Source organism: Leucoraja erinacea, chromosome 20 (genome assembly GCF_028641065.1).
Source record: "Leucoraja erinacea ecotype New England chromosome 20, Leri_hhj_1, whole genome shotgun sequence".
Taxonomy (NCBI): domain Eukaryota; kingdom Metazoa; phylum Chordata; class Chondrichthyes; order Rajiformes; family Rajidae; genus Leucoraja; species Leucoraja erinaceus.
Genome location: NC_073396.1, coordinates 5515561 through 5537418, shown reverse-complemented (window position 1 = coordinate 5537418; position 21858 = coordinate 5515561). Strand labels below are relative to the sequence as shown.

The following is a 21858-nucleotide window of genomic DNA, read 5'->3' as shown; positions in this document are numbered from 1 at the left end:
GCAGGCAGGTAGGACTAGTGTAGATGGGACCTGCCTGTTTCCACACTGTATCACTCCATGACTCTAAGGTGGGTATTATGTAAAATTCAATATGCTTACCTTAAAAGTATACATAGAGATACAGCGTGGAAACAGGCCCTTCGACCAACACTGGCCAACATGTCCCAGCTACACTAATCCCACCTGCCCACGTATGGCCCATATCCCTCCAAATCTGTCCTATCCATGTACCTGTCCAACTGTTTCTTAAATGTTGTGTTAGCCCTGCCTCAACTACCTTCTCTGGCAGCTTGTTACATACACCCTTTGTGTGAAAAAGTTACTCCTCCGATTCCTATTAAATCTTTTCATCTTCACCTTAAACCTATGTCCTCTGGTCCTCGATTCGCCTCCTCTGGGCAAGAGACTCAGTGCATCTACCTGATCTATTTCTCTCATGATCGTATACAACTCTATAAGATCTCCCCTCATCCCCCTGCGCTCCAAGGAATAGAGTCCCAGCCTGCTCAACCTCTCCCTGTAGCTCACACCCTCAACACCTGGCCACATCTTCGCAATATGAATTTGTAGAGATAAGGATCTGCAGATGTTGGTTTACCAGAAAAGACACAAAGTACAGGAGTAACTCAGTGGGTCAGGCAGCAAGTTTGGAGGACATGGATCGGTGACGTTTCCGGTCAGGAGTCTGTTTTTTGTAATGTGTATATCAACGTCAAACATGGACTTTGTCTATGGAACTGATTCGCTACAACGTTGAGAATTATATTCTCAACATCTACCCAACCTGTTCCTATAAGATCACCTCCTCATCCTCCTGCGCTCCAAGGAATAGAGTCCCAGCCACCTCAACCTCTCCGTATGGCTCAGACCCTCTAGTCCTGGCAACATCCTCGTAAATCTTCTCTGAACCCGTACCAGCTTGGCAATTAACACAATTGTTTTTGATAATCGGGATTTCAAATCATAACCATATAACCATATAACCATATAACAATTACAGCACGGAAACAGGCCACCTCGGCCCTACAAGTCCGTGCCGAACAACTTTTTTTCCCCTTAGTCCCACCTGCCTGCACTCATACCATAACCCTCCATTCCCTTCTCATCCATATGCCTATCCAATTTATTTTTAAATGATACCAATGAACCTGCCTCCACCACTTCCACTGGAAGCTCATTCCACACCGCTACCACTCTCTGAGTAAAGAAGTTCCCCCTCATGTTACCCCTAAACTTCTGTCCCTTAATTCTCAAGTCATGTCCTCTTGTTTGAATCTTCCCTATTCTCAAAGGGAAAAGCTTGTCCACATCAACTCTGTCTATCCCTCTCATCATTTTAAAGCCCTCTATCAAGTCCCCCCTTAACCTTCTGTGCTCCAGAGAATAAAGACCTAACTTATTCAACCTGTCAATAATAATATGATCAGTCTCTGAATCTGGCGAGTCTTGCTTTGTTTCATGAAATGGAGTTGCATTCTGACCCGGTTCTCATCCGTTTTTTGTCGTTACTAAAAGTGTTGTCATCTACACCTCCCGCTGCCTTAGCAGGGTAAAGAAGATCATCAAAGACAGCTCCCATCCTGCGTTTGGACTGTTCGACCTGCTGCCCTCTGGAAGGCGCTATAGGTGCATCAAATCCAGGACAAACAGACTCAGGAATAGTTGCTTTCCGAGAATTATATCTACTATAAATTCAAATTCACACATGCACTGACTACACCGCCCAACACGGACTTCCATCTGTATATATGTATATATGTATGTAGCGCCGCAGAATGTGTGCACCTATTCCACCCCCCCCATCTCCCTTCTGTTTTTTGTTTTTTCTGTTTCTTGTTTTTGTGCTAAATTGTATGTATGCACTGAATACGAGCAGCTTTCAGTTTCACTGTACATGTATAGTGACAATAAATGGCATATCTCTATCTATCTGTTGCAGATTCTCGCAGCCCTCCCTTACGACTGGAGAGGGCTCCACCTGTTGGCCTGCTCCTCCACGCGGGTGGTCTTCATCCCACTGTTCCTCCTGTGTGTACTGCCCAGTGACCGGCCAGTGTTCAGCCACCCCGCCTGGCCGTGTGTCTTCTCCCTGCTCATGGGCATCTCCAATGGTTATTTTGGTAGCGTGCCCATGATCCTGGCAGCGGGCAAAGTCAGCCCGGAGCAGAGAGAGCTGGCAGGTAAAGGCGACAAAGTTGCATCTACAGAAACATAGAAACTTGTTGTGCTGGTCTATCGCATAAAATCCCAATCAAATACATTTACGTTTGTGGTTGTAACGTGACAAAATGTGGAAAAGTTCAAGGGGTATGAAATACTTTTGCAAGCCACTGTACTTTCACTGTACGTGGAGTCATTAATACAGGACAGATGGTAGACAAATGTGCTGGAGAAACTCAGCGGGCGAGGCAGCATCTGTGGAGCGAAGGAATAGGTGACGTTTCGGGTCGAGACCCGGAAGGGTCTCGACCCGAAACGTCACCTATTCCTTCGCTCCATCGACAATAGACAATAGGTGCAGAAGCAGGCCATTTGGCCCTTCATAGAAACATAGAAAATAGGTGCAGGAGTAGGCCATTCGGCCCTTCATAGAAACATAGAAAATAGGTGCAGGAGTAGGCCATTCGGCCCTTCATAGAAACATAGAAAATAGGTGCAGGAGTAGGCCATTCGGCCCTTCGAGCCTGCACCGCCATTTAATATGATCATGGCTGATCATCCAACTCAGTATCCTGTACCTGCCTTCTCTCCATACCCCCTGATCCCTTTAGCCACAAGGGCCACATCTAACTCCCTCTTAAACATAGCCAATGAACCGGCATCAACTACCTTCTGTGGCAGAGAATTCCACAGATTCACCACTCTCTGTGTGAAAAATGTTTTCCTCATCTCGGTCCTAATAGATTTCCCCCTTATCCTTAAACTGTGACCCCTTGTCCTGGACTTCCCCAACATCAGGAACAATCTTCCTGCATCTAGCCTGTCCAACCTCTTAAGAATTTTGTAAGTTTCTATAAGATCCCCTCTCAATCTTCTAAATTCTAGCGAGTACAACCTGCAGACAATGTACACATTATTACAGAAGCCAATTAACCTGCAGACCTGTACGTCTTTGGAGTGTGGGGGGAAACCGGAGCACCCGGAGAAAACCCACGCGGTCGTGGGCAAGAACGTACAAACTCTAGTAGAGGCAGCGCCCGTGGTCAGGATGGAACCCGGGTCTCGTGCGCTGTGAGGCAGCATCTCTGCCGCTGCACCACCGTGTCCGTGCCCAGGTTCTGCAGTTCCTTGCTATTACTGAAGACATTGGACATCAGCGAGAAGGGCGGGGTGTTGGCAGGGTGAGACTAGTCAGGGTGGGTTTGTGAAGGAGGTCGGGTTTGTTTGTGGGTTAATAAACTGCTGGAAGATATTCATCTCTTGTTCCATTCTCTTTACAGGCAACACCATGACTGTGTCCTACATGTCCGGCCTAACCCTGGGATCGGCAGTGGCCTACATCACCTTCAGCCTGACCAGTATGTCTCACACCTCATGCATTCACACTGAAACAGTCAACGGTACTTTCACCACAGGACTCTAAACATGGACTCTCCACACCACTCCAACGAGGGGTGAGCAAACGCGCAGAATTTCACCGGAGATAGGCACAGAATGCTGGAGTAACTCAGCCAGGGGACAGGCAGCGTCTGTGGAGAGAAGGGATCGAGACCCTGCATCGGACCGAGAGTCAGGGGTGGGGGTGGCACAGAGATGAGGAAATGTGAGGTGTGAAAACGAGACATCAAAGAGGAGGGGGATCAAGGAAAATTGTAGAACAGATCATTGTTAGAATTTCACGTGGCTTGGATAAAGCGTGGAAGTCTTTACCCAAACTGATGCCCTCCGTGTGGGAGAGGCTGCTAAACTAAACTGCCAGTAACGCAAGACAGGCCAGCATTCGACATGAGCTTTTACAACCAGCTTTACCTTAGAGGTTGGCTTCGTGCTTTCAATGGTTCAATCAAATGTTATTGTCTCGTGTACCTGGTGATGTGATTGGTTGGTGCGGTCCCAATGGGCCGAAGGGCCTGTTTCCACGCTGTATCTCTAAACTAACCTAAAGTTCATCTTTCAACGGGGAATGCAGGGGCGGAAAACCCGGAGGGGGGAGGGGGGCAGAGGGGACATGTCCCCCCCATGTTTTGAGAGGTGGGGGACATCCCCACCAAGGTTTTGTGAACCCGATTTTAAAATCTCCGCTTTTAGCGCTGGATTGAGCCTCCGAAGCCTCGCATGCGCGTGTGAGTGTGCGCATGCGCGCGTGGCCGCCAAAAAATGGTGTCCCCCGTCCCCTCCGTGTTTTGATAGCGAGTTCCGCTCTTGGGGAGTTGGTACGTTCTCCCAGCGACCACGTGGGTCTCCTCCAGGAGCTCCGGCTTCCACCCACCCTCCAAAGACGTGCAGTTTCGTGGGCTGGTTGGCTCGGTAAAATTGTAAATTGCCCCCCAGTGGGTGTAGGATAGAAGTAGTGTACGGTCTGCACGGGCTCGGTGGGCCGAAGGGCCTGTTTCTGCGCTGCATCTCTACACTACACTGAAGTTCATCTTTCCACAAGGTTCATGTTACCATTAATCATCTCTGCCTCGGGCTCAACATTTAAATTAACAGTGGACTTATTAAGGAATGACAGATCTTTTTGCCAACAGCCCTCAGGTTAATCTCAGCTCCTAATATGACATTCACCACTGCCCTCGACACATGTACACATCTGAGTTTTCGTAAGGAAAGAATCCGTAGATACTGTTACCCACGGCAATAGGATCTGTAACAGGATGTTTAACAATTGTCTGAAGTCGTGGAGACGGCAAAAAGGAAAAACACTTTCAAGGTTCTAGTTTTTAACTTCAGAGATACAGTGTGGAAACAGGCCCTTCGGCCCACCGAGTCCATGCTACCCAATGATCACACATTCCCACTGGTTCTATGTTATCCCACTTTCGCATTCAGTTTAGTTCATTGTTTATTGTCACGTGTACCCAGCTAACCAGTCAGCAGAAAGACTATACATGATTACAATCGAGCCATGTACAGTGTATAGATACATGATATTCTGGTTGCTGGTTGGATGATTCAGCTGCCTGATAACAACTGGGAAGAAACTGTCCCTGAATCTGGAGGTGTGCGTTTTCACACTTCTGTACCTTTTTGCCTGATGGGAGAGGGGAGATGAGGGAGTGGCCGGGGTGCGACTGGTCCTTGATTATGCTGCCGGCTTTGCCGAGGCAGCGTGAGTTGTAAATGGAGTCAATGGAAGGGAGGTCGGCTTGTGCGATGGTCTGGGCTGCGTCCACAACTCGCTGCAATTTTCTGCGGTCTTGGATGGATGGCGTTCCCGAGCCGTGCTGTGATGCGTCGCTCCCCACACGCGGAGCAATTTGTGGCAGGAAACCGGGTGCACACAGAGGAAACCCACGCAGTCACATGGGAGAACGTACAGCCTCCGTACAGACAGCATCTGTAGTCAGGATCAAACCCAGGCCTCTGGCGCTGTGAGGCAGCAACTCTACCGCTACTCCCACTGTGCCACTCAAGATGAAGTGTTACTCTCTCATTCACTACCTAAAAGGGGATTAAATAATAACTTTCATAAGGGAATGGGAAGAGTTGATGAAAGATAAGACATGCAGAACTTTGTGAATGGTCAGGGAAAGTGGGGCGATTGGAGATTTCTCATAAACAAAGATTGGGGAAGTCCAGGACTAGGGGTCACAGTTTAAGGATAAGAGGGAAGTCTTTTAGGACCGCGATGAGAAAAACATTTTTCACACAGAGAGTGGTGAATCTCTGGAATTCTCTGCCACAGAAGGTAGCTGAGGCCAGTTCATTGGTTATATTTAAGAGGGAGTTAGATGTGGCCCTTGTGGCTAAAGGGATCAGGGGGTATGGAGAGAAGGCAGGTACAGGATACTGAGTTGGATGATCAGCCATGATCATATTGAATGGCGGTGCAGGCTCGAAGGGCCGAATGGCCTACTCCTGCATCTATTTTCTATCCATGTCCTCCAGAGATTTATTTTTAATCAAATAAAATAAGCTTTATTTAGAATTAAAGATATAAACAAAATAAGAGCAAACTTCCTCCGACATTCTCATAAACAAAGATAGGCACAGAATGCTGGAGTAACTCAGCAGGACAGGCAGCATCTCTGGAGAGAAGGAATGGGTGACGTTTTGTTCCAAAATAATTGTTGAAACCCGGAACGTCACCCATTCCTTCGCACCAGAGATACTGCCTGTCCCGCTGAGTTACTCCAGCATTTTGTGTCTATCTTTGGTGTAAAGGTGTCTGTACGGAGGTCGTACGTTCTCTCAGCGACTGCGTGGGTTTCCTCTGGGTGCTCCGGTTTCCTCCCACAAACTTGCGGGTGTGCTGGTTAATTGTCTTATTGGCTTAAAAATAGCGGGGTCAGGGGATATGGGGAGAAGGCAGGAACGGGGTACTGATTGGGGATGATCAGCCATGATCACATTGAATGGCGGTGCTGGCTCGAAGGGCCGAACGGCCTACTCCTGCACCTATTGTCTATTGTCTATTGTCTAAGCCAGCATCTGCGGTTCCTTCCTACTCATTTCATGACAACATCTGGCATAAGCAGTTTCAGGCAAAGGCCTCTTCGCCTCAACGCCCGTTGTATGAAGTGTTTGTGCGTCTTTAGTGGAGACTAATTCAAAATCATTCTAAAATATTAATGATAATTAGAATGTCGCTGGCTTCAAAATATCTGTTTGTTTTTTGTTCATCTAATAACGTGCTTCAATCAATTATTTAACGCGTCATCTTACTGGATAGGTACACACAATGTAATTCTACCCATAGAAGAGCAGCCGATTACAATCGTTCCACACTTTTAAACCTTGACTCCTACAGCAGCATTTCTTACTTTAACAATGATCTCAGATCTCAGCTCGGCCCTTACCTTGATCGGGCTTTACCTGGCTCTCACCTTGCACTGAACGTCGTTCCCTTATCATGTATCCACACGCTGGGATTCAGCAACTAAGTTACAGAGGAAGGTTGAACAAGTTAGGTCTTTATTTTTTGGAGCGCAGAAGGTTAAGGGGGGGACTTGATAGAGGTCTTTAAAATGATGAGAGGGATAGACAGAGTTGACGTGGATAAGCTTTTTCCATTGAGAGGAGTGAAGACTCAAACAAGAGGTCATGATTTGAGAATTAAGGGACAAAAGTTTAGGGGTAACATGAGGGGGAACTTCTTTACTCAAGAGAGTGGTAGCTGTGTGGAATGAGCTTCCAGTGGAGGTGGTGAAGACAGATGGACGGGAAAGGAATGGAGGGTTATGGTCTGAGTGCAGGTTGATGGGACTAGGGGAGAGTAAGTGTTCGACACGGACTTGAAGGGGCGAGATGGCCTGTTTCCGTGCTGTAATTGTTATATGGTTAAACAGCTCGATTGTAATCATGTGTCATCTTTCCGCTAACTGGACAGCACGCAACAGCAGCTTTTCACTGTACCTCGGTACACGTGACTATAAACTGAACTGAACACTTGAGAAATGTCTCAGAATTCCGTCCCGTTTCTCCCCATCCTCCCCCCCCCTCGAAAAATGCTGACAACGAGTCTTGGAGACATACAGCACGGAAACAGGCCCTTCGGCCCATCTCGTCAATACCAACCAAGATTCCCACATCTTAGAGCTCTTGAAGATAGCGGACTCAAGGGATATGGGGGGAAAAACAGGAACGGGGTACTGATTGTGGATGATCAGCCAGAACATGAAGTCCAGAACAAGGGGCCACACAGTTTAAGGATAAGGGGGAAATCTTTTAGGACCGAGAGGAGGAAAACATTTATCACACAGAGAGTGGTGAATTTCTGGAATTCTCTGCCACAGAAGGTGGTTGAAGCCAGTTCATTGGCTATATTTAAGAGGGAGTTAGATGTGGCCCTTGTGGCTAAAGGGATCAGCAGGTATGGAGAGAAGGCAGGTACACGATACTGAGTTCATCAGCCATGATCACATTGAATGGCGGTGCAGGCTCGAAGGGCCGAATGGCCTACTCCTGCACCTATTTTCTATGTTTCTATGAAGGGTCAAATGGCCTGCTCCTACACCTATTGTCTATTGTTTATGGATCGAAGGAATAGGTGACGTTTCGGGTCGAGACCCGAAACGTCACCTATTCCTTCGCTCCATAGATGCTGCCTCGCCCGCTGAGTTTCTCCAGCACATTTGTCTACCATCTGTCCTGTATTAAAGTGAAAGTACAGTGGCTTGCAAAAGTATTCATACCCCTTGAACATTTCCACATTTGTCACGTTACAACCACAAACGTAAATGTATTTTATTGGGATTTTATGTGATAGACCAACACAAAGTGGAATGATACATGGTTTTCAAATTTTTTTAACAAATAAAAAACTGAAAAGTGTGGCGTGCAAAAGTATTCAGCCCCCTTTACTCTGATACCCCTAAATAAAATCCAGTGCAACCAATTGCCTTCAGAAGTCACCTAATTAGTAAATAGAGTCCACTTGTGTGTAATCTAATCTCAGTATAAATACAGCTGTTCTGTGAAGGCCTCAGAGGTTTGTTAGAGAACATTAGTGAACAAACAGCATCATGAAGCCCAAGGAACACACCAGACAGGTCAGGGATAAAGTTGTGGAGAAGTTTAAAGCAGGGTTAGGTTATAAAAAAATATCCCAAGCTTTGAACATCTCATGGAGCACTGTTCAATCCATCATCCGAAAATGGAAAGAGTATGGCACAACTGCAAACCTACCAAGACATGGCCGTCCACCTAAACTGACAGGCCGGGCAAGGAGAGCATTGATCAGAGAAGCAGCCAAGAGGCCCATGGTAACTCTGGAGGAGCTGCAGAGATCCACAGCTCAGGTGGGAGAATCTGTCCACAGGACAACTATTAGTCGTGCACTCCACAAATCGGGCCTTTATGGAAGAGTGGCAAGAAGAAAGCCATTGTTGAAAAAAAGCCATAAGAAATCCTGTTTGCAGTTTGCCACAAGCCATGTGGGGGACACAGCAAACATGTGGAGGAAGGTGCTCTGGTCAGATGAGACTAAAATTGAAGTTTTTGGCCTAAATGCAAAACGCTATGTGTGGTGGAAAGCTAACACTGCACATCACCCTGAACACACCATCCCCACTGTGAAACATGGTGGTGGCAGCATCATGCTGTGGGGATGCTTTTCTTCAGCAGGGACAAGGAAGCTGGTTAGAGTTGATGGGAAGATGGATGGAGCCAAATACAGGGCAATCTTGGAAGAAAACCTGTTAGAGTCTACAAAAGACTTGAGACTAGGGCGGAGGTTCACCTTCCAGCAGGACAACGACCCAAAACATACAGCCAGAGCTACAATGGAATGGTTTAGATCAAAGCATATTCATGTGTTAGAATGGCCCAGTCAAAGTCCAGACCTAAATCCAATTGAGAACCTCTGGCAAGACTTGAAAATTGCTGTTCACAGACGCTCTCCATCCAATCTGACTGAACTTGAGCTATTTTGCAAAGAAGAATGGGCAAAAATGTCAGTCTCTAGATGTGCAAAGCTGGTAGAGACATACCCTAAAAGACTTGCAGCTGTAATTGCAGCGAAAGGTGGTTCTACAAAGTATAGACTCAGGGGGGCTGAATACTTTTGCACGCCACACTTTTCAGTTTTTTATTTGTAAAAAAATTTGAAAACCATGTATCATTTTCCTTCCACTTCACAATTATGCACCACTTTGTCTTGGTCTATCACATAAAATCCCAATAAATTACATTTGCGTTTGTGGTTGGAACGTGACAAAATGTGGAAAAGTTCAAGGGGTATGAATACTTTTGCAAGCCACTGTATATGTGACCAACCCTTCACCCATTGTAAACAGGTCGTGATATCTAACTTTACATCCAGGATTCTCTGTCAGGAAAATGATCGGTCGATCGAGCCAGAAAGGACAAGTTATAAATCTTTTTTTTTTCTTTTTTTTTCCTGATGTGCAAGGGTTCTCCTCAGACTGATGATGGATGGGGTATTTTTTTTATTTCCCTTGCAGGGTGAATGAAGAAACACTAAAGATTATTTATCTCATCCCCAACCAAAACATTGCTTGTCGTGTGCCATCTCAGATACAAAGGACTCCTTCCCCCGTGCAGTCTTGAGCACGGTTTCGGCTGCGCCTGTTCCTTTAGGACCACGTGGGATCTCCAACACGGATAAGCAGGAGGGCTTGAAGATGCCTCAGGAAGAAATGCCACTCATCGAGTCCCGAGACTGTCTCTAACAGTGCCTGGTGATCACCATTTCTGTCTGTAAACCTCGACCATGTTACAGTGTGTATGTCTGCGTATCAAATAACACTCCCCCCCCCCCACTGTAATCGAGGGTGACCAGCCTGTAAGACGTGAGAGGGGTGGTTGTAAACTCAATGCGTTGATCCTTCTTCACTGGTGTTAAAGAGCTGCAAGCCTTTTGTTGCGTCATGTTTTGTTGAGGACTGCTTTGGTGTGTATGTGCCATGTTTCTGAAGGAAAATAATTGCCAATATTTATGCCCTGTACATAAGAGCAGAGATCCTATAGCGGAGCAAGATAGACCACTCCTTCTAAATGCAATGGGCAGATGTGTAGTACGCAACGGAGCGTAACGTGGGCCTTTTTTTCATCCATTTCAGTAACCCGACCCGACCCGCAGTGTAATCAACGTTGCGGGGGAACAGTTTGTGTTAATACATTATGATTCTGAAAATGAGGAGAAGATTTTTACCAAGTAACTTTTATTTTTACGAGGATGTTTCCGTAACCGGTTTCCGTCTCCGCACTAGTATCCTACGGGATCTTTGGTGCGGAGACGGAAGCCGGTTACGGAAATGGGGCCGAAAATTCCCCATGAATCTGCCCATGACCGTACTACGTCTTTTTCATCGAGTGATCTATCTTGCTCGCTGTAAGATCTTTGCATAAGAGTGTACGGCTTCAATCCAGCCCGGCACCTTGTCCTACTAACAATCCAGTAGAGATTTCTCGATAATGAACAAGGCCGTCGGGAGGCTCTTTGGGGAGAAAACAGGTCACATCGTTCATTTTCATTCAACACTTCAGCGCTCTGAAGATAGACACAAAACGCTGGAGTAACTCAGCGGGACGGGCAGCATCTCTGGAGAGAAGGAGCTGGGTGACGTTTCGGGTCGAGACCCTTCTTCAGACCCGAAGACCCAAAACGGGTCCTCCTGCAGATACTCCTGCACCTATTGCCCATTGTCGATTGACCCATTCCTTCTCTCCAGAGATGCTGCCTGTCCCGCTGAGTTACTCCAGCGTTTTGTGTCTATCTTCGATGTAAGCCAGCATCTGCAGTTCCTTCCTACACACTTTAACGCTTATGCCCCTGTCCCACTTAGCAAACCTGAACGGAAACCTCTGGAGACTTTGCGCCCCACCCAAGGTTTCCGTGCGGTTCCCGGAGGTTTTTGTCAGTCTCCCTACCTGCTTCCACTACCTGCAACCTCCGGCAACCACCTGCAACCTCCGGGAACCGCACGGAAACCTTGGGTGGGGTTCAAAGTCTCCAGAGGTTTCCGTCCAGGATTCCTAAGTGGGACAGGGGCATTAGTTTGACAATAGTAAGCAATGGATGGTGGAATACACCCCCCATATCAAACAGGTGGTTTGCCTGTCATTCTTTCTGAAGCCCATTAAGTTCTCTTTTTAAAGAACTAGAACAAGATGGCCAATTATTATCTGAATGGTGTCAAATTATGAAAAATGAAGGTCGTTTGTATGTTCTCCCCGTGACCTGCGTGGGTTTTCACCTGGGATCTCTGGTTTCCTCCCACGCTCTAAAGACGGGCAGGTTTGTAGGTTTTGTAAATTGTTCCTAGTGTGTAGGATAGAGCTAATGTACAGGGTGGTCGCTGGGCGGCGCAGACTCAGTGGGCCGAAGGGCCTGTTTCCCTGCTGTATCCCTAAAAACTGAAACTAAACTGGAAAAATACAGTGCGCAATCTTTCCTTGTGCCTTGAAAGTTATTCCGGTTTTAAGAAATGCCAAGGTATGAAATGCAATGTAACACTGGAGTAAGGTAGCGTTAATATGGATTTCAAATGTGCCATGTATGGTGAATATTCTCTCACAGACTCCTGGAGTAAAATGTTATTGACGGATTCGCGGGGCAGTTAGATATGATTCACGAGAAAAGCAAGCGTGCAGAATTAAATGAAGTAAAGGGGCTGCCCCACTGTACGAGTTCATTCAAGAGTTCTCCCGAGTTTCCCCTGATTCGAACTCGGAGATTTACGGTAATGGCCGCTCGTGGGTATTCGAGGCTCTCGTGGACATTTTCCAACGTGTTGAAAATTTTTCACGAGTCTTCCCGAGCTTACCGTGTTTCCCGAGTACCTGCCGTTAGCGTTACGAGGCGCTAAGAGACGTCCCCGAGCTCCGACGTACCCGCTACGTACATTCTACGTGCTTACCACGAGTTTGATTTTTTTTAACTCGGGAGAGCTCTTGGGTAAACTGGTATAGTGGGACAGGCCCTTAAGGCTCTTGAGGAGCAGAAACTCCAGCATGGGCAGTTTACAACCCAGCCGGATGAATATTGACTGCTCTAACTTCAAGTATTCTTCACTTTCCCTCTCTCTCCATCCCTCCTCCGACTTGTTTCACTGTCCTCCTGATTAAATTTTATCTTTACATGCCTCGTTGTCACCTTCGCTTCAGCGAGCAGTGGTCCATTCTCCGTTTTCCTTCAGCTTCGTCCCCTTTGATCCCTCGATTTCACACCTTACCCTTCCACATCTCTGTGCCTCGCACAAGTTAACAAGTTGTAGGAGTAGAATTGGGCCATTCGGCCCATCGGGTCTACTCCGCCATTCAACCATGGCTGATCTCCGCCTCCTCATCCCATTCTCCTGCCTGCCTTCTCCCCATAACCCTTGGCACCCGTTCTAATCAAGAACCTGTCTATCTCTGCCTTAAAAATATCCACTGACTTGGCCTCCACAGCCCCCTGTGGCAAAGAGTCCCGCAGATTAACTCTCCCCCTGAGTCTCGGTCTGAAGAAGGGTCTCGACCTGAAACGCCACCCATTCCTGTCTCCAGAGATGCTGCCTGTCCCGCTGAGTTACTCCAGCACTCTGTGCCTACACCAGTAGACACTGCTGGGGCGGTCATTTCCTGCGCTGTAAACACTGTGTGAATTAATGGTACGAGTTCGCCAAACCTGGAAACACTGTGTTACCAATCTTAGTTTCAGCTAAGTATTAAATAGCCAAATCAGATCATTCAGTTTCACTGTGAGTAATAGAAGCCTTTTCACTAGTGACTGGGGCAGGGTATTGAAATCCCTGCCGACATTGAAGTGATCCCAATTGTAAAGCTACCGTAATAATGTAACTGTCAGGGGACCATGTACAGGCAGTGTCTCGGTGTTAAAATGATGCCAACCTGATGGTCGCTAAATGCTTATCCTCTGTTTTTTAGGTTTATCTATTTATCCTGTTAAATAATTTGCAGATGTATTTAGAATTAAAGCAAAGAGTGAAATGTCAGATTATCTGCTGTGGTTTTATCAAGTATATATTTATTTTGCAAATGAAAGATCCCGTGTCAGTATTCAGCTGATCCGACTATTGGAACAATTCTAGTGATGTGTTATTTCTCAATATTTGTGACGGTCACGGGGGCACAGCGGCAGAGTTGCTGCCTCACAGTGCCAGAGACACGGGTTCGATCCTGGCTACGGGTGCCGTCTGCACCAGTTTGTACCTTCTCCCCGATAGCTGTGTGGTGGGTTTTCTCCGAGATCCTCAGTTTCCTCCCACGCTCCAAAGACGCATGGGTTTGTAGGTTAATTGGCTTGGGGTATGTTTGTAAATTACCCCTAGTGTGCGTAGCATAGTGTAATAATGCCCCTGTCCCACTTAGGAAACCTGAACGGAAACCTCTGGAGACCTTGCGCCCCACCCAAGGTTTCGGTGCGGTTCCCGGAGGTTGCAGGTAGTGGAAGCAGGTAGGGAGACTGACAAAAACCTCCGGGAACCGCACCGAAACCTTGGGCACAAAGTCTCCATAGGTTTCCGTTCAGGTTTCCTAAGTGTGACAGGGGCATAAGCGTGCGGGGATCACTGGTTGGCGCAGACTCGATGGGCCGAAGGGCCTGTTTCCGCATTGTATAACTAAACTAAACTGATTGTGGCTAGTCATTTTGGTTAGTCAGTCACACCGTTATCAGCATTTCATGTGACTATCAAGATGTGTCTTTGTGTATTTTAGCCTCTCTAGTGATTCTATTTACCTGAAGTGGCTTAACATAAACATATAGAGATACTGTGCAATTCAAAATGTTGCTTCAATAACTCCTTTAGCTTTACATTCCCTTCACTAATAGGCACCTTAAAGATGTCGGAAGGGAACTGCGGATGCTGGTTTTCAAATCCCAGTACTTCAAGAGATGGATGCAAAGTGCTGGAGTAACTCAGCGGGTCAGGCAGCATCCCTGGAGAGAAGGAATAGGCGATGTTTTGGGTTGGAACCCTTCTTCAGACTGGAGAAGATTCACCGAGTCTGAAGAAGAATTCTGACCGGAGACATCGCCTTGGAGAAGGCTCAACCGATATGAAGAAAGATTCCGACCTGAAACGTCACCCCATTCTTTATCTCCGGGGATGCTGCCTGACCCGCTGAGTTACTCCAGCACTCTGCATCTATCTGTGGCATCTTCCAGGTACTGCATTCTGTTTGAATCTGTTTACAGGTTTGCATTAACTTTGCAACCAATTTTCATGTTTTTCAATTTACCTTGTGTTGCTAAGTCATGCCTGGATAAGTGGGAGGTGTGGAGGGTGTGTGTGTGGAGGTGGAGGCGGGTTTGTAAAGGAACCTTGTCTCCCTATAACTGGGGGTGAAAGGTTCACACCTGTTCATCCTGTTCATCAGATAGCGCCTTTCAATGAACGGAAAATAAACTGGTGGAAGAACTCATCGGGTCAAGCAGCATCTGTGGAAGCAAAGAGCGGCACGGTGGCGCGGCGGTGGAATCGCTGCCTCACAGCGCCAGAGACCCCGGTTCGATCCTGACCACGGGTGCTGTCGGTACGGAGTTTGTACGTTCTCCCCGTGACCTGTGTGGGTTTTCTCCGGGTGCTCTGGTTTCCTCCCACGCTCCAAAGGTTTGTAGGTTCATTGGCTTCAGTGAAAAATGTAAATTGTCCCTAGTGTGTGTAGGCTAGTGCTAGTGTGTGGGGATCACTGGTCGGCAAGGACTCGATGGGCCAAAGGGCCTGTCGCCATTCTGTATCTCTAACGTCTAAATCCAAAGAGATGGTTGACATTTCAGGCTGGGCCCTGCGTCAGTCATGATACAGGATTGCAATCCGAATCCCTCTGCTGGGTGTTGGTGGATGGGGTTATGGGGAGAAGGCAGTGGAATGGGGTTAGGAGGGAGAGATAGATCAGCCATGATTGAGTGGACTTGATGGGCCGAATGGCCTAATTCTTCTAACGTTAAGCCTTTGCAGATCTGCTTTGATAAAGCCAATCGATCGATGAAAGATGATGGCTTCGACATTGATCCTTGTACAAACGCCTGGCATAGTTGCCCAAGACAGATGTATTCCTTGCTCAAGTTTAATCCAATTTGACCTCCAGTCTTTGACATATCAACATGTGCTGTCCCGGGGGTTATTGGTTCCGCCTTATTGTCAGCCCACTGTTGTGTCAGTCCCAATCCCACCAGATGATTGACACCTTTGCTGCACGTCACAAACCCCACACCTTAACCTTCAGTGAGCTGAGCCAGTGCTTATAAGCAAAGTACATCACCCACCCCTCCACCACCGCTCAGTCCACCTGGACTTACCTGATCTGCCGGTTGCTAAACACTTTAACTCCCCCTCCCATTCCCACACTGACCGTTCTGTCCTGGGCCTCCTCTATTGCCAGAGTGAGGCCCAGCGCAAATTGGAGGAACAACACCTCATATTTCGCTTGGACAGCTTACACCCCAGCGATATGATCATTGACTTCTCTAACTTCAAGTAACCCTTGCTTTCCTCTCTCTCCATCCCTCCCCCTACCCACTTCTCCCACCAGTTGGACTGTTCCCTTGATTAAATTTTATCTCTACGTGCTTCGTTGTCACCTTCTCCTAGCTAACAATGATCTGAAGAAGGGTTTCGGCATAAGAATTTGCCTATTTCCTTCGCTCCATAGATGCTGCCTCACCCACTGAGTTTCTCCAGCAATTTTGTGTACCTAACAATGATCTATTCTCCATTTTCATCCCCTTTTATGTCTCATTTTCACACCTTACACTTCCTTATCTCTGTGCCTCTCTCTCCCCTGACTCTCAGTCTGAAGAAGGGTCTCGACCCGAGACGTCACCCATTCCTTCTCTCCAGAGATGTTACCCCAGCTTTTTGTGTCAGAGTTCGGCTTAAACTAGCCTCTGCCGTTCCTTCCGACAACAATTGTCCATCTTCATGTCCCAGTGAAAGAGTGCAAACTTTTACGTCCAATTTCCCCGTGTTGCCGCTGAATCTTCCAGCAGTTTATCTTTTGTTCCAGATTCCAGCACTTGCAGTTCCTTGTGTTGTTTGTCCCTTGCTTTCACCGAGAAAGTACACCAGCAACATCTAGTGGCCTCAAGTCAAAATAGCAACAACAAGGGTTTCGGCCCGAAACGTTGCCTATTTCCTTCGCTCCATAGATGCTGCTGCACCCGCTGAGTTTCTCCAGCATTTTTGTCCACCTTACATAAATAGTCATTTTGTTCCAGTAAAATAAAGCAGGCATGTGGAATTTCTTCAAAGTTAAATTAATCGTTTTAAAAGAAAATTCTAACCTCAGGGAGCTAAAGGGATGACGGGAAGACTAGCAGTGCAGGTGCATTTATCAAATCCATCTGGATTTTTCCGCCCACTATTTTGCAGATAATAAACTCAATTTAGTTTAGTTTAGAGATACAGCGCGGAAACAGGCCCTTCGGCCCACCGAGTCCGCGCCAACCAATGTTCCCCGCACGTTAACACTATCCTACACACACTGGGGACAATTTACATTTACACCAAGCCAATTCACCCACAAGCCTGTACGTCTTTGGAGCGTGGTAGGAACCTGAAGATTTCGGAGAAAACCCACGCAGGTCACGGGGAGCACGTGCAAACTCCGTACAGACAGCACCCGCCGTCGGGATCGAACCCGGGTCACCGGCGCTGCAAGCGCTGTAAATGGCCTGTCCCACTTAGGAAACCTGAACGGAAACCTCTGGAGACTTTGCGCCCCACCCAAGGTTTCCGTGCGGTTCCCGGAGGTTTTTGTCAGTCTCCCTACCTGCTTCCATTGCCTGCAACCACCTGCAACCTCCGGGAACCAAACGGAAACCTTGGGTGGGGCGCAAAGTCTGCAGAGGTTTCCGTTCAGGTCTCCTAAGTGGGACAGGGGCATAAGGCAGCGACTCTACCGCTGCGCCACCGTGCCGCTCAATGCAATGTTAGAACAATTAGATTTACCTGCAACTCAGTTGGCATGTTGCTCAGTCATCTCAAATCGTGTTCTTCAGGAAGTAATCTCATCACTGTACCAGCCTACAATTCAAACCACTGTTAATTGGTGATGATTGAAACTAATTGTCTCCATGACTGTCGCGATGCTTTGGCGTTTGTGGCTTTTCTGTCTGTCGTCCTAGTGACCTGCGCATGTGGACCCTCAATAATTGTTTGACATCTAAGAAATAAAAAAGCCCATGTGTTGTTCTCATTTGAACTTTAATTTACCCGCAAGGCTTTATTCAAGACAACTAGCCGGCACAAAATGAAACTGCTTTCGTTCATTTGTTCGACATCACCATCTATATCTCTCGTTTCCCTTTCCCCCGACTCTCAGTTTGAGGAAGGGTTCAGTTTAGGTTAGAGACACAGCGCGGAAACAGGCCCTTCGGCCCACCGAGTCCAGCGACAAACAATCCCTGCACATTAACACAATCTTACCTACACACACTGGGGACAATTTACATTTATACTAAGCCAGTTTACCCACAGGCCTGTACATCTTTGGAGCGTGGGAGGATCCTGAAGACTTTGGAGAAAACCCACGGTCAGGATCGAACCCAGCTCTCCGGAGCTGCCAGCGCTGTAAGGCAACAACTCTACCACAGCGCCACCATGCCACCCTGACCCAAAACATCACCCACTCCTTCTATCCAGTGATACTGCCTGTGGTATTGAGTTTCTCCAGCATTTTGTGTCTCTCTATATAGTCCCGTCCGTATCTCTCGTTTCTCATTCCTGACTCGATCTGAAGAAGGGTCGCCTGTTCCTTTTCACCAGAGATGCTGCCTGACCTGCTGAGTTACTCCAGCATTTTGTGTGTATCTCTGTATTACTAGACTGCTACTGCAGAGACATCTTTAGATTCCACCGACTGGAGTTTTGAATCTGGGTTGTTCCAAATTTCAAACGTGCTTGAAAACGTTCTGTGGAATGATTTCATAAGGACACAAGGTCATAAGTGATAGGAGCAGAATTGGGCCATTCGGCCCATCAAGTCTACTCCGCCATTTAATCATGGCTGATCTATCTCTCCCTGCAAACCCTAGTCTCCTAAACTCATTCTCCTGCCTTCTCCCCATAATCTCTGACACCCGTACTAATCAAGAATCTATCTATCTCAGCCTTGAAAAATGTCCACTGACTTAGAAACATAGAAACATGGAAATTAGGTGCAGGAGTAGAGGCCATTCGGCCCTTCGAGCCTGCACCATTCGCCATTCAATATGATCATGGCTGATCATCCAACTCAGTATCCCGTACCTGCTTCTCTCCATACCCTCCGATCCCCTTAGCCACAAGGGCCACATCTAGAAATATAGCCAATGAACTTCGACTCCCTCTGTGGCAGAGAGTCCTTCCCAAGTGTGAAAACTCTTCTCATCTCGGTTTTAAAGGATTTCCCCCTTATCCTTAAGCTGTGACCTTGTCCTGGACTTCCCCACTCATTGGGAGCAATCTTCCTGCACTAGCCTGGAACCCCTTAAGAATTTTGTAAGTTTCTATAAGATCCCCTCTCAATCTCCTAAATCCTAGAGTATAAACCAAGTCTATCCAGTCTTTCTTTAAGACAGTCTGACATCGGAATCAGTGAACCTTCAATGTCTATGGCAATAATGTCCCCTCAGATTTGGAGACCAAAACTGTACTGAACTCCAGGTGTGTACGCCAAGCCCTGTACAACTGCAGTTAAATGCTCCTCTACTCAAATCCTAGGTTATGAAAGCTAACATACCATAACAGGACTTGGCCTCCACAGCCTTCTGTGGCAAAGAATTCCCCAGATTCACCACCCTCTGACTAAAGAAGTTCCTCCTCACCTCCTGCCGAAGGAAATACCCGTTAATTCTGAGGCTGTGAACTCTGGTCTTAGACTCTACTAGTGGAATACTGAAATCCTCAGGCCTTTCACTATTCGGTAAGTGTGACTTCCCCTCATCCTTCGGAACTCCAGAAACAGGCCCAGTGCGGAAATGCTCATTGTAGGTGAGATGCACAAACTGCAAATGTTTTGAGAGTGAAGACGGGAGGATGTCAATTTAGTCTCTCCACGCTGAAAACTGTTGGGAGGCGGAATTGAAGAAAACCAGTGGACAGGTGAGATAATGAAATGAGACGCAAAGTTGAAGGAACCTTATGAAGTGTAAGAAGCAATTAAAAATGACAAGTGGATGACATGATACAATTTCATTTAATCAAAATTATATATCATTCCCAGCTCATTGCTGCCAATTTGCAGACTGGAGCATTCATACGCAGGCTTCAGTTCCAGCTCCGTCTCCACCAACCTGATCGCCCGGTTCCTCAGCAGTTCAACTCCCCCTCCACCCATTCCCAATCCGACCTTGTAGTCCTGGACCTCCTCCATTGTCAGAGTGAGGCCCAGCGCAAATTGGAGGAGCAGCACCTCATATTTCGCTTGGGCAGTTTACACCCCAGCGGTATGAACATTGACTTCCCTAATTTTAGATAGCCCTTGCTTTCTCCCTCCTTCCCCTCCCCTTCCCAGTTCTCCCACAATACTACTTCCTTTCTTCCCCCCCCGCCCAAATAAGTCCGAAGAAGAATCTGGACCTGAAACGTCGCCAACTCCTTCTCTCCATAGATGCTGCCTTACCCGCTGAGTTTCTGATAGAGTTTTGATAGGTTTTTGTTTAGTTTAGTTTAGAGATACAGCACGGAAACAGGCCCTTCGGCCCACCAGGTCCGTGCCAACCAGCGATCCCCGCACACTATCCTACACCCACTAGGGACAATTTCACATTTACACCAAGCCAATTAACCTTCAAACCTGCACGTCTTTGGAGTGTGGGAGGATGCCGAAGATCTCGGAGAAAGCCCACGCGGGTCACGGGGAGAACGTGCAAACTCCGTACAGACAGCACCCGTAGTCGGGATCGAACCCGTGTCTCCGGCGCTGCATTCGCTTGTAAGGCAACAACTGTACCGCTGCGCCACCGTGACTGCCCCTTTAACTGGTGTGGAATCAAGTCAGGTTGGTGGATCTAAGGTTTAAGGAACAGCAATGATCGAAGGACATGGGTACTCTTGATAGAATGCCACAAGCCTTTACTGACCACACACTGAATGAGCTCAGACCAGGGACCATCAACGCAACAGACCAAACACAAACACTAATTGCTGGAGTAACTCAGCGGGTCAGGCAGCATCATTTGGAGAACATGGATAGGTGACGTTTCTTTCTTTAGACTTTGGACATACAGTGTGGAAACAGGCCCTTCGAGCCACCAAGTCCGTGCCGACCGGCGATCACCGCACACTAGCACTATCCTACACACACTGGGGACAATCTATAGTTTTTACTGAAGCCAATGAACCTACAAACCTGCACGTCTTTGGAGTGTGGGAGGAAACCGGACCACCCGGAGAAAACCCAGGTGGGTCACGGGGAGAACGTGCAAACTCCGTACAGACAGCACCGGTAGTCAGGACCGAACCCGGGCCTCTGGCGCTGTGAGGCAGCAGCTTCTACCGCTGCGCCACCGTGATGCCCATTTCGGGTGTGGACTGGATCCTTCTCCAGACCAGACTAGTCCTGGTGGTGACACAAAATGCTGGAGTAACAGGCAGCATGTCTGGGGGATGAAGGGATGGGTCAGGGATCTCCTCGGCCGATCTTCCTCCGGCGCGCTTTTCCTTTTGAATCTCTCCGGCCCGCTTGAAACCAAGCCGAGAACTCCAGCAGCATTAATAATTCAGGAGGTTTAGCGTGTTAATGAGTAAATCTAAGCAGCCCACGCAATGTGCTCATCCGTAAAGTAGGTGGCATCCCTTCAATGCTTCCCACTGTGGTTATAGATGGCTTACAGTTGACGGATATTCATTCCGTGCTTTGTAGATTTTCACTATTCAAATCCAACATTTGGGAAAAAAAAATGTCAGTCTCTGTACCTCTTTGCAGAATATACATTTTGGAAATCCAGCAGCTTAAAAACGATGTAACGATGGGGCCAGCACAGTGGAGCATATCATCGTTACTTGTTTACATATCTTTCATTCACTGTTCTTTATCTCATCACATAGAAACATAGAAAATAGGTGCAGGAGTAGGCCATTCGGCCCTTCGAGCCTGCACCGCCATTCAATATTATCATCCAACTCAGTATCCTGTACCTGCTTTCTCTCCATACCCCCTGATCCCTTTAGCCACAAGGGCCACATCTAACTCCCTCTTAAATATAGCCAATGAACTGTGGCCTCAACTACCTTCTGTGGCAGAGAATTCCAGAGATTCACCACTCTCTTGTGTAAAAATGTTTTTCTTATCTCAGTCCTAAAAGAC

The 21858-nt window shown here is 47.4% G+C and overlaps 1 protein-coding gene across 4 annotated transcripts in view; it reads left to right on the top strand.

The window, feature by feature from the left end:
• slc29a4a (solute carrier family 29 member 4a) overlaps positions 1-13937 on the top strand; it is a 67885-nt gene extending 53948 nt beyond the window's left edge. For 3 of the 4 annotated variants that reach the window (XM_055651071.1, XM_055651069.1, XM_055651070.1), the window contains exons 10-12: positions 1940-2180; positions 3441-3614; positions 10065-13937. In XM_055651071.1, coding sequence (XP_055507046.1) covers positions 1940-2180; positions 3441-3583 — 384 coding nt within the window. In that variant the 3' untranslated portion in view covers positions 3584-3614; positions 10065-13937. The remainder of the gene's footprint in view (positions 1-1939; positions 2181-3440; positions 3615-10064) is intronic. The other variant, XM_055651072.1, reaches the window with a different exon arrangement.
• Positions 13938-21858: the final 7921 nt, after the last annotated feature.